The 12,740-nt window shown below is 39.5% G+C and overlaps 1 protein-coding gene across 1 annotated transcript; it reads right to left on the bottom strand.

Annotated features, from left to right (window-relative positions):
• Positions 1 to 1,061: 1,061 nt before the first annotated feature.
• On the bottom strand, positions 1,062 to 7,594 carry LOC139194729 (uncharacterized). The gene is made up of 5 exons (XM_070819635.1): positions 6,247 to 7,594; positions 5,501 to 5,888; positions 5,140 to 5,386; positions 3,022 to 3,570; positions 1,062 to 1,202 (listed from the first exon to the last, which is right to left on the bottom strand). The coding sequence occupies exons 1-5, from the start codon at positions 7,592 to 7,594 to the stop codon at positions 1,062 to 1,064; spliced, it is 2,673 nt and encodes an 890-aa protein (XP_070675736.1).
• Between the last annotated feature and the right edge of the window lie 5,146 nt (positions 7,595 to 12,740).

Here is a 12,740-nt window from a genome sequence, read left to right as displayed (position 1 = left end):
AAGACTGGATGGGGATGTGCTGGTCAAATGCTTTTTGAAGGTCAAGTTAGTAAATAATATAAGACTCAAGCGATGGGTAAGAGAATGAGCACATGATAATTGCTTTACCAGAGATAAACCCTAGAAAGATGTATTTATACTAGTTGAGGAGAAGAACTTTTAGGATAGTAGAATCTTTATTAAACTAGGAGAATTCAAGCGGATATCTTGCCAATCTTTAGATGGTAGAACTCCAAGATTATAGGAAACCTATTGATTCCTTACTGAATTAGGTTTTCGTATATTGTGGAACAAGCATGGTCAATCTCAATGCAGTCATCAGATTTCGCCCATTGATTTTAGAACAAGATGACTAGTGGCACTGTTACTTCGTTTATTCATCTCCTTATCAGAGGTTGTTGAGTCCATTACTTGACTACTGAGGTATACATATTCCGATCCATTTTACTCTAGCCCTGAAAAATCATCGTCCCACAAATTAGAACGATTTTCTCTTCATCTTTCAAATAATCAACGAATCGATTATATCATTTTCTGACACACCCCGATTCTAGAATCAAGGCGTGCTGGCCGTCACGTGAGTGTGACGTAACCAAAAGTGCGACGCGGAAGCAGTAGATAAGAGAAATACGAAGAAATAAAAACCAAATACTAGCAACAAAATCCAACTAGCATGCTAGAGTAAGTTTAAGTGTGAAACACACATATTCAGAGCATAAGTACTAGGTGCAGTCAAGTAGGAACATTACTAAATTACAACACCCGAAGGTGAGTCCTACATGAGTAGTCTATCAGAATGTCGTGGGAATCCTCATGGGCCACCAACGCTGCTAACTAGAACCTGGAGGGGTGCAAAACAAAGTTGAGTGGGTCAGTAAAACAAAGTTTTTTGAAAACGTTTCAAATAATAACATTTCTAACCCCTCGCTATAAAACATGTATACTTTCCCAGAAAATAACATAATATGCATATAATCTTCATATATATCTCAAATCACAATTCTTTATCAAAATTTAGAAAGTATGCCATGCGAAAATGTCAATAACAGAATAAGGATGCATCAATATAACAAGTGAAATAATGAATCAACCGGAGACCCTGCAGTTGGTCCTGTACGGTTAATTCTAAGCTCAATGTCCAATCCAACCGGAGTCACCGCAGTGATCTGTACGGTGCTAGTTTGCACATAAATCGGAACTACCTGAAGTAGTTTGTACGATAATAAAGGTGTAAGAATACGCTCTAGTGCTTCTCACATCAACAGCTGTATAATAATCTAAAATCACCTGCAGTCGGAACCACTCTATGGTCTGTACGACATGTCGGAACCCTCTCATGGTCTGTACGACATGCACCTACTTGGATCCAAGGTGAGCGTGTGGTGCGGGGTGAATAATATAAGCACTAACACCAAGGGTGCAGGTTATGAGCTCTCAACACAATTCACGTTATCAATAAATCATATGAACAATATAAACTCACCTGATACTCACATGTGCGTCCACAGCACCATTTAACATTTATATGCATCAATTACTAATTCATAATATTCATACTATGCATGCATGGCATTTTAAAAACATACTTTCATTTAAATTCGGTTTCTGGAAAATTTAGTAGTATATAGGTAATAACAGAAAATAACTGCCCACTCACCGGTAAGTCGAAGGGTCGTAACCCCCGTGACGTCCTTGAATGCGCTCGTCCTCGGGATAGGTATCACCTATATGCGAAACAACTATAAAAACGTTAATTAAAGCACATAACCAACAATTCGAAATAACTTCTCATACGACGCTCAATTTGGGTATATGAATATACCACAGTGACCTACTCGACGTCACGGACGTCGAGGTATTTTTAGAAAACATTTTGGAGGCCGCACGCGCCCCCACGCGCCGAGAAGGGCACGGACCCACGTGTGTCACCTTCTTCCTCTAGTCGCCGAACTAGTTTTGTCGATTGCTGGAAAACTGGAGATTTTTCAATCTCCTTGTTCTCTGTCATTTCTCCATCATTTTCTACGCATTTTATATCAAAATGAAGCCCTAAGCATGTAGAATCATGTTGTACTAGTTTAAGGCTCTAAAAATTACAAAATCTCACCGGAGAAAATCCAAGAAAATCGGCCAACTTCGAACCCTACGATCCCGACGTCCAAAACCTTCAAACTAAGTACTCCGAGCTTCCTTGGGACCTTACTAAGCTCCCTGTAAGCTTAGAATTCCCTGAAAATCAACAATTCACGTGTGTATGAACAATGACATCAAACTGGGGTTCGGATTTCACGTGATTTCGAAGGTTCTAAGTTCCAAAAATGGTACCATTCAACTCAAGAGCTTGCAAGGATGAAGAAACTCACCTTATTGACGTTGATCCGTGATGTTTTGAGGGATTTTGGGTTCTTGTCCGTACGGTTCAAGAGAGAGAGAGAGAGAGAAACTGAGAGGGAAGAGAGAGAGCACGGGGAAAGAAAGGGTTTGTCTCGTGTGTGTGTGTGTGGTCCACCTAAAACAATTCACTCTTTAATTCCCTAACCACACAAATATACACACATCCTTTAATCCAACTTAAATTTTCCAAAACTTAGGAAAATATGCATTATTCAAAACATGCCACACATATACCTTAGTAACCGTCAAAGGTACTTTCGTCATTTCACAGCCTCGATAAATAGAATCTCGGGACGGGCTATGACAATCTTCCCCCCTTATAGAATTTCGTCCTCGAAATTCATGCAACCAAACAAGCCATTAATATTCATAAAACAACCTCGGATACATCTCTCTCATTCGATCTTCTGTCTCCCAAGTGGCTTCTTCCACTGAGTGGTTCCTCCACAATACTTTTACCAAGCTCACTGTCTTATTCCTTAGAACCTTGTCTTTCCAATCCAAGATAGTCACTGGTTCCTCATCATACGTCAAATCCGGATTAATCTCCAAAGGTTGAGGAGGAATCACATGTGAAGGATCTGAAACATAATGTCGAAGCATCGAGACATGAAACACATTATGTACTTTCGATAACTCCAAAGGCAACTCCAATCTGTAAGCAACTTCACCAATCCTCTCAGTGATCTCATAAGGTCCTATGTACCTAGGACTTAGCTTGCTTTTCTTTCCAAACCGCACTACACCTCTCCAAGGTGACAATTTCAAGAATACCAAATTACCCACATCATATACTCGATTAGTAGCATGTCTATCTGCTAAACTCTTTTGTCGATCCTGGGCCACTTTCAAGTTAGACTTAATCACCTGAACATTTTGAGTAGTCTCATCCACAATTTCTTGGCCTTCTAACACTCTTTCGCCAACCTCTGACCAACACAATGGCATACGACAAGCTATACCATAAAGTGCCTCAAATGGTGACATACCAATGCTCAAATGAAAGCTATTATTGTAGGCAAATTCCATCAAGTCTAGGCGATCATGCCAAGAATCACCAAACTGTAACACTGAAGATCTCAGCATATCCTCCAACGTCTGAATAGTCCCCTCTGATTGTCCATTTGTTTGAGGATGATAAGCAGTGCTGTAAAGCAGTTTCGTACCAAGAGCTTCCTGAAAAGCTACCCAAAACTTAGAAGTAAATCTTGGATCTCGATCAGAAATAATATTCACTGGAACTCCATGATACTTCACAATCTTCGTGATGAACAACTTAGCCAATTTATTCAGGGGATACTTTTCCCTCTTTGGAATGAAGTGTGTTGACTTGGTAAGCTGATCTACAACTACCCAAACACCATCAAATCCATTTCGTGTACAAGGAAGCTTATACATGAAATCCGTAGTTATATTTTCCCATTTCCACTGAGGAACTGGAAGTGGTTGCATCCACCCAAAAGGCTTATTTCTTTCTGCTTTGACTTGCTGGCAAACAATACACCTACTTACATATTCTGCAATTTCCCTTTCCATACCCGGCCAATAATAAAATGGTCGAATGGTATGGTACATCTTAGTTCCTCCTGGATGCATCGCATAAGCCGAACAATGTGCTTCATCCAAAATTTCTTTCTTTAATTCCTCATTATTCGGCACATACATTCTGTTCTCTTGCATAAGCATGCCATCTGATTCTCAAATCCTGAGGTCTTTCTTTTTCCCTTCACTTCTCAATTGAATCATTTCTTGAATTTCTTCATCAACCATCTAAGCTTCAAGTACACGATCAACCAAAACTGGCCTGATGTGGAAACTAGCAAGAAAAGCTTCTCTTCGATCTTCTAACTCCAACTTTACTCCAGTAGCTCTCAATTCTGCAAGAAGAGGAACATGACAAGCATACAAAGCATTGAGTCGACCTTGAGGTTTCCTACTCAGTGCATCAGCTACCACATTTGCACGACCCGGATGATACTCAATAGTGCAGTCATAATCACTTAACAACTCCATCCACCTTTGCTGACGAAGATTAAGACCATGTTGAGTAAAAAGATACTGAAGACTCTTATGATCTGTGAAGATCTTACACTTCACACCATAGAGATAATGCCTCTAAATCTTCAAGGCAAAGACAATGGCTGCCAACTCAAGATCGTGAGTCGGATAATTCCTTTCATGAATCTTCAACCGTCGAGAATCATAGGCAATCACTCTATTATGCTGCATTAAAACACATCCCAAACCATTCAAAGAAGCATCACTGTAAATCTCAAAGTTACCGCTATCATCAGGAAGTACCAATACTGGAGCATGAGTGAGGCAATATTTCAGCTGCTGGAAACTTTGCTCACAATTCTCGTCCCACTCGAACTTAACATCCTTCTTGGTTAGTTTCGTTAGTGGCAAAGCAATCATAGAAAAATCTTGAACAAACCGCCAATAATAACCTGCTAGACCAAGAAAACTCCGGACTTCTGTGACGGTTCGTGGTTGTTCCCAATTCTCCACCGCTACTATCTTTTGAGAATCTACTTGAATTCCTTGTGCCGATACTACATGCCCCAAAAATGCCACTTGATTAAACCAAAACTGACATTTACTGAACTTGGCATACAACTGATGCTCCTTCAATTTCTTTAATACCAAGTTAAGATGTCGAATATAATCTGCTTTAGACTTAGAGTATACCAGAATATCATCGATAAAAACAATGACAAACCTATCAAGATATTGCTGGAATACTTCATTCATTAGCCTCATGAAAGCTGCAGGTGCATTAGTCAATCCAAATGGCATCACCAAAAACTCATAATGTCCATAACGGGTCCTGAAAGCCGTTTTAGGTACATCTTCATCTTTAATCTTCAACTGATAATAGCCAGATCTCAAATCAATCTTAGAGAACACACACGCATCTTTAAACTGATCAAATAAATCATCGATACGAGGCAATGGATAACGGTTTTTAATCGTCACCCGATTCAATTGCCTGTAATCAATACATAATCTCAAAGTTCCATCTTTCTTTCTTACAAATAACACCGGAGCTCCCCAAGGTGAAGTACTAGGTTGAATGAAACCTTTATCAGTTAATTCCTGTAACTGAATTTTCAATTCTCTCAATTCAGCTGGAGCTATTCTATATGGAGTCAAAGATATAGGATCCGTACCTGGAAGCAAATCAATAGAAAACTCCACATCTCTATCTGGCGGCAATCCAGGAAAATCATCTGGGAATACAACAGGATAGTGCCTGACTACTCCAACTTCCTCCACACTGTTAGGAACAACATCATTTAACACCACATGTGCTAAGTATCCTTGACAACCTTTCGATAACAACTTATTTGCTCTCATGGCCGAAATAACACCATGTCTCACCCCACTTCTTTCACCCACAAAAGTAACCGCTGGTAGTCCAAGACGATGAAAAGTAACCGATTTGCCGTAACAATCTATATGGGCACGATTACAATGCAACCAATCTGCCCCTAAAATCACCTCAAAATCCACAATATCTAACGAGATAAGATTAGCTGGCATAACTACACCATCTACCATCTACCATCACTGGACATCCTGGATAAACACTATCAATATAACATTTGTCCCCTCTAGGCATAGCAAACTCTAAATCAAATCCTAGAGGTGTAGGGTGAGGTTGTGTCATTTGAGCAAACGTATGAGAAATCACAGAATGTGTAGCACCACAATCAATAAAAAATCTAGCAAAGTGACCAAGAATATTTAACGTACCCATAATCAAATTTGGATGATTTTGAGCATCTTGCAGTGAGATGTGATTAACACGTCCCTGAGTTTGCTGTCGTCCACCACAACCTCTGTTACCTTGGTTACCTCGTCCCTGAGAAGTACGTCCCTGTCCTGGCTGATTAGACTGCCTAGATGGTCCTGCACTGCTAGCAGCAACCTCTCTCTGTCGGGGCTGACCTCCCTTATGCCACTGAGATCCGCTAGTTGGCATGGAAGGATATGAAGTATAACCTCTAAGATCTTGGGAATACCTAGTCTGAAAATAAGGATCCTGGGAATACTGATTATGTCCTGAAGCATAGGGAGCAACATCACCCTGATAGTGGTAAGCACCACCACGACCCGTCTGACCATAACTGCCTGATCCAAAGTTCTGCTGAATCGGCGCTGGAGGTGGCATAACAGACTGCTGAGATCTCTGCTGACTCTGAGGACACTGAGCAGCCCTATGTCTCATTTGTCCACAAGTGTAGCAAGCACCACCACTTCTCCTACACTCTCCATGATGTCTAAAATTACAACGGCGGCACAACAGAGCACCAGAACCACCAGCGCCACCAAAGTCTCTTTGTCTCTGAAACTTGGGTCCACCAGCAAATCTTCCACCTCTCCTCGGGCCTATGACACTAAATCCTCCATTGGAAGAACTCGAGCTCGCTCCACTTTTCTTGAAATTCTGTGTCTTACGGGGTCCCTGAGTGGAAATACCTTTACCCCTATCATCTTTCTTCTGATTATTATTCTTATCTTCATCATCCTCACTATTACTAGGAAGGTTGTCGGAATCCTCCATCCAAACCAAAATCTTAGAAAACTCATGATAAGTGGTGCAAGGAAGTGCACTAGCAAAAGTCCGCCATTTCCTCTTAGTTCCCAACTTAAAACAGCGAAGCATCTCTGCCTGATTACCAGCTGTATCAGGATCATAATGAGATAAGTATGTAAACTTCCTGTAATACTCATGCGCCGACATATTCTTTTGCTTCAATTGAGTGAACTCTTGTTTCTTACGATCAATGTACTCCGGAGGGACAAATCTTTTCTTAAAATTCTCTTTGAATACTTCCCAATCAGCTGCCATCTCAGGTGACATAAACTGAGTCTGATTTACCCACCAAGCTGCTGGCTCTTGCCCCAAAAACCAAGTAGTGGTCTCAACCCATCTATTAGCATGAAGATTCCCTTGACTCTGCATCACCTGGAAAGTCTTCTCAATATTGTCTAACCACTTTTCTGCCCCTTCATGACCCTCATTACCCATGAAACGGTCCAATTTCATATTATACATAGTCTCCAAGGGTGTTCTCTGAGGAGGAGGATGACGGATTGCATTCTGAAAGGCATGGGTCATCGCTTCCCCTAATTGAGTTATATCAGGGAAATTAGGCTCAGAAGCATGATGTGATTCCCTACGAGGCGGCATAGTTCTGACATAAGACATCAAAAGATCATTAGAGCATTAACAATTTATACAGGACTGCAACCTAGGCTCTGATACCAAACTGACACACCCCGATTCTAGAATCAAGGCTGCTGGCCGTCACTTGAGCGTGACTTAACCAAAAGTGCGACGCGGAAGCAGTAGATAAGAGAAATACGAAGAAATAAAAACCAAATACTAGCAATAAAATCCAACTAGCATGCTAGAGTACGTTTCAGTGTGAAACACACATATTCAGAGCATAAGTACTAGGTGCAGTCAAGTAGGAACATTACTAAATTACAACACCCGAAGGTGAGTCCTACATGAGTAGTCTGTCAGAATGTTGTGGGAATCCTCGTGGGCCACCAACGCTGCTAACTAGAACTTGGAAGGGCGCAAAACAAAGTTGAGTGGGTCAGTAAAACAAAGCTTTTCGAAAACGTTTCAAATAATAACATTTCTAACCCCTCGCTGTAAAATCTGTATACTTTCCCAGAAAATAACATAATATGCATATAATCTTCAAATATATCTCAAATCACAATTCTTTATCAAAATTCAGAAAGTATGCCATGCGAAAATGTCAATAACAGAATAAGGATGCATCAATATAACAAGTGAAATAATGAATCAACCGGAGACCTTGCAGTTGGTCATGTATGGTTAATTCTAAGCTCAATGTCCAATCCAACCGGAGTCACCGCAGTGATCTGTACGGCACTACTCTGCACATAAATCGGAACTACCTGAATAGTCTGTACGATAAGAAAGGTGTAAGAATATGCTCTAGTGCTTCTCACATCAACAGCTGTATAATAATCTAAAATCACCTACAGTCGGAACCACTCTATGGTCTGTACGACATGTCGGAACCCTCTCATGGTTTGTACGACATGCACCTACTTGGATCCAAGGTGAGCGTGTGGTGCGGGGTGAATAATATAAGCACTAACACCAAGGGTGCAAGTTATGAGCTCTCAACACAATTCACGTCATCAATAAATCATATGAACAATATAAACTCACCTGATACTCACATGTGCGTCCACAGCACCATTTAACATTTATATGCATCAATTACTAACTCATAATATTCATACTATGCATGCATGGCATTTTAAAAACATACTTTCATTTAAATTCGGTTTCTGGGAAATTTAGTAGTATATAGGTAATAACAGAAAATAACTACCCACTCACTAGTAAGTCGAAGGGTCCCAACCCCCGTGACGTCCTTGAATGCGCTCGTCCTCGAGATATGTATCACCTATATGCGAAACAACTATAAAAACGTTAATTAAAGCACATAACCGACAATTCGAAATAACTTCTCATACGATGCTCCATTTGGGTATATGAATATACCACAATGACCTACTCGACGTCACGGACGTCGAGGTATTTTTAGAAAAAAATTTCGAGGCAGCACGCGCCCCCACACGCCGGGAGGGGCACGGTCCCATGCGCCCCTACGCGCGTCACCTTCTTCCTCCAGTCGCTGGACTGGTTTTGCCGGTCGTCGGAAAACTGGAGATTTTTCAATCTCCTTGTTCTCCGTCATTTCTCCACCATTTTCTACGCATTATATATCAAAATGAAGCCCTAAGCTTGTAGAATCACGTTGTACTAGTTTAAACTCAAAAAATTACGCAATTTCATCGGAGAAAATCCAAGAAAACTGGCCAACTTCGAACCCTACGATCCCAATGTCCAAAACCTTCAAACTAAGTACTCCGAGCTTCCTTAGGACCTCACTAAGCTCCCTGTAAGCTTAGAATTCCCTGAAAATCAACAATTCACGTGTGCATGAACAGTGACATCAAACTAGGGTTCGGATTTCACGTGATTTTGAAGGTTCTAAGTTCCAAAAATGGTACCATTCAACTCAAAAGGTTGCAAGGATGAAGAAACTCACCTTATTGACGTCGATCCGTGATGTTTTGAGGGATTTTGGGTTCTTGTCCGTACGGTGAGAGAGAGAGAGAGAGAGAGAGAGAGAGAGAGAGAAACTGAGAGGGAAGAGAGAGAGCACGGGGAAGGAAAGGGTTTGTCCCGTGTGTGTGTGTGTGGTCCACCCAAAACAATTCACTCTTTAATTCCCTAACCACACAAATATACACACATCCTTTAATCCAACTTAAATTTTCCAAAACTTAGGAAAATATGCATTATTCAAAACATGCCACACACATACCTTAGTAACCGTCAAGGGTACTTTCGTCATTTCACAGCCTCGATAAATAGAATCTCGAGATGGGCTGTGACATTTTCTGTCTTTGGTGCTTATAGAAGACTTTGCTGGTGTTCTATGAGCGGGTGCAACAACATGAAGATCTTGCAAGTGTCCATGTACGAGTAGCATATGAAGGGAGCTTGCGGACACATCTTTTCTGCGAATTTTTCTCCGTCGGTGACGACAATAACTACACCTTCTTATATGCACTTTGCACGGCAGAGTTCTTCGTCGGCATCTTGGACAACTCATGCACCATTTTTGGTGGACTTTGCACATGAGTGCAACCTTCTTATCCAACGACCAGCAGCAACGCCTTTTTGATGAATCACTTTTTCATCCTTCTTTCCTTTTGAAAGCAAAGTACTTGATCAACAACTTGTTTTTGAAGGAAATGAATTTGATCAGTAAGCTCTTCTGGCTTTTCTTCTCGAACCATGCTTCTTATATACGCAATCAGATAACAGCGGTTGGGAAAGCACCACTCTACTTACGTTATGCTGCGTACTGTGGAAGGCTGTGAAAGTGTGTGGGTGAGAAACCACCTCCACATAGATGCTTCAAGAAGTGTGGGTTTCTGATTGCAGAGATGTGGGAGAGAGTCCCACGTTTCCTTTATTTTTATCTCAACTCCTTCCGATATGTTATGGAGACTAAATTTTAAATCAAATGATGTATTACCAATAAGAAATGACTACTTTAATCAACACTTTATGTATTTATCCAATCATCAACAACCACATCATTTAGTTTACAAAATTTAGTCTCCCTAATCTCACAGTTTAACGTCAATTATCATACCAACAATATAAAACATTTTACCACAAACATAAAGTGGTAGAGAGTCAGTAGAGAATCTCACTTTTAATAGAATCCCTAATTTCTCTTTATTTAATTAGAAGAACATTTCTTTGTAAACATGGATCATGGATTGACCAATACAAGCCCACACGTCCACATTAAAACTGGCTTTTTATTTTTTATTGATAACCAACCCAAATTTGAGTAAAGCCCAATCTTTTCTTTGTAAAAATTTATGGCTCAACAAAAATTTTGTTAATAATTTCGTGAATAATTCAACCCTATGCCTATCATGATGATCTTTTTAGAATAAGTAGATATAAACTTAAAAACAACTTAGTTTCCAAAAAAAAAAAAACTTAAAAACAACTTTGACCTGATTATTCAATTGTGAAAATAATCCATTTCATGAATAAACATACTCCCCCAAAACTCAATGGATGGTAAATAAAATCGATGTTCAACGATAAAACCTAACTTGAATGTTGACTTCCCATACCCAAAATTCACTGTCATGGACTTCAACCCAAAAACGAAAGACAACAAACCATGGTTACTTAACATTAAGCTAACAAAAATGATTCTCTAACACTATGTTTGGAAAAAGAAATTTAAGATTACTAAGGAATTTTAAAATGACGGAAATTGAAATGACGAGATTTTATTTTCTAGAATTTGTGAATTTTCTTGTTTGGTTAACCTAAAAGAACAATGGAATTGAGAATGAAATTTGTTAATTTTAAACTCTCAATCATAGAAATTGGAAAATGACACCTATTTACATAGAATTTAAACTTGAGAATTAGAGGCCCTAAATTCCAAGTTTTTTTTTTTACGCGAAAATTCTAAATTTCTATGTTTATAAATCCAAACAAGAGATTGGTTCATGTCAATTTATAAATTATGACTTTTATCCAAATTCTAAGTTTATTTCTTTCATCCAAATATAGTGTAAGATTAAAATCTGCTCACTGCTTTTATTCTCGACTGTTTTTCTCATAAGAAACAAATATTTTCATTTAATAGGATAAGAAATTGCAAAAGAGGGAGAGTTCAATATTATTACAATAATTTAGGAGATAAAGAGTTTCAAACCCGGGATGCATAGGTAACCCTCAATTTTCTGTGAACATTCATATAGAACTTTTGAGTAGACGGGCATCAAACTTTGGTACTCCATTCAGATAAATTTTGGGCAAATACAACTTATTCTTTTGAACCTTTCACTCTCCACAATGATCTCTCTCTTTTCTTAATATCTTGTGTGGATAACATCTACTTATCATAATTCTATCACAAGTACAATGAAAATTAGGTTCCTCCATGATTTTCTTGTATCCCAACACGCGCTCCATTTTGGAGGAAGGACAGTCAACCAGTGAATGAAAATATGATTTCTTGGTTATTTATAGTAGGAAAGCCACTTGATCGAAATTCAGATCTATAGTCAAATCCAGAAGCATAGATTGGATTGTTCCTCAAACGCGATGAATTAGTAGACTAACCAACGGGTTGATGGTAGGAGTGGGCACAAAAACATACTGATTAGCCTGAGGAAAATGTACTTTATGGTTACCTAAGGAACAATCTTCGGACGGAGAAACTGTCGTAACAGAGTTGGTGAGCGAAAACACGATTTCCATGAGTGGAAACGAATCCAATCCATTTCCAGCACAAGACGAGCAGGTCCTCTCGGATTCGTAGAAGTTTTCATATATATCAGGCTGCTGGTCTTCAAAGAAAGCCAAGTTGTTGCAGTCACTCCATCGTAGGTTGATGGGAGTAGAAACATTGGGGAGTTGGAACTCTTTCCCGCAAAGATCGACCACGTCAAACCATGTTTGATCAAATGGTTGAGTTCCATTCTCTTGTGTGTGGGATATCCATAGAAGAAGAGAAAGCTCGTTGATCACTCGCAGAAAAAAGAATGAAATTCTCACAAAGCCTTACATCTCTCTTATAATATTAAGCAGCCATGGCTCATTTATTTTTACATCTACCTAAATATGGCCACAATGAAGTCAGATACCAAAATTGAGAAGAAAATATATATATATAATATGCACTGTCAAACGTTTGAGTTGTCCAAATCAAATAATCTAATCAGTTTCG

The sequence above is a fragment of the Malus domestica genome, chromosome 03, assembly GCF_042453785.1.
Source record: "Malus domestica chromosome 03, GDT2T_hap1".
NCBI lineage: Eukaryota > Viridiplantae > Streptophyta > Magnoliopsida > Rosales > Rosaceae > Malus > Malus domestica.
Note: the sequence above shows the minus strand (reverse complement) of the source record. Positions and strands in the feature narration are given on the sequence as shown.

Coding starts and splice junctions, on each gene's coding strand:
- LOC139194729 (XM_070819635.1), bottom strand. CDS start 7,594: ATGCCGCCTCGTAGGGAATCACATCATGCTTCTGAGCCTAATTTCCCT. Junction 5,387..5,500: donor TTGAGAGAATTGAAAATTCA/GTTACAGGAATT, acceptor TATTGATTACAG/GCAATTGAATCGGGTGACGA. Junction 1,203..3,021: donor TGCCTTTGGAGTTATCGAAA/GTACATAATGTG, acceptor AAACTACTTCAG/GTAGTTCCGATTTATGTGCA.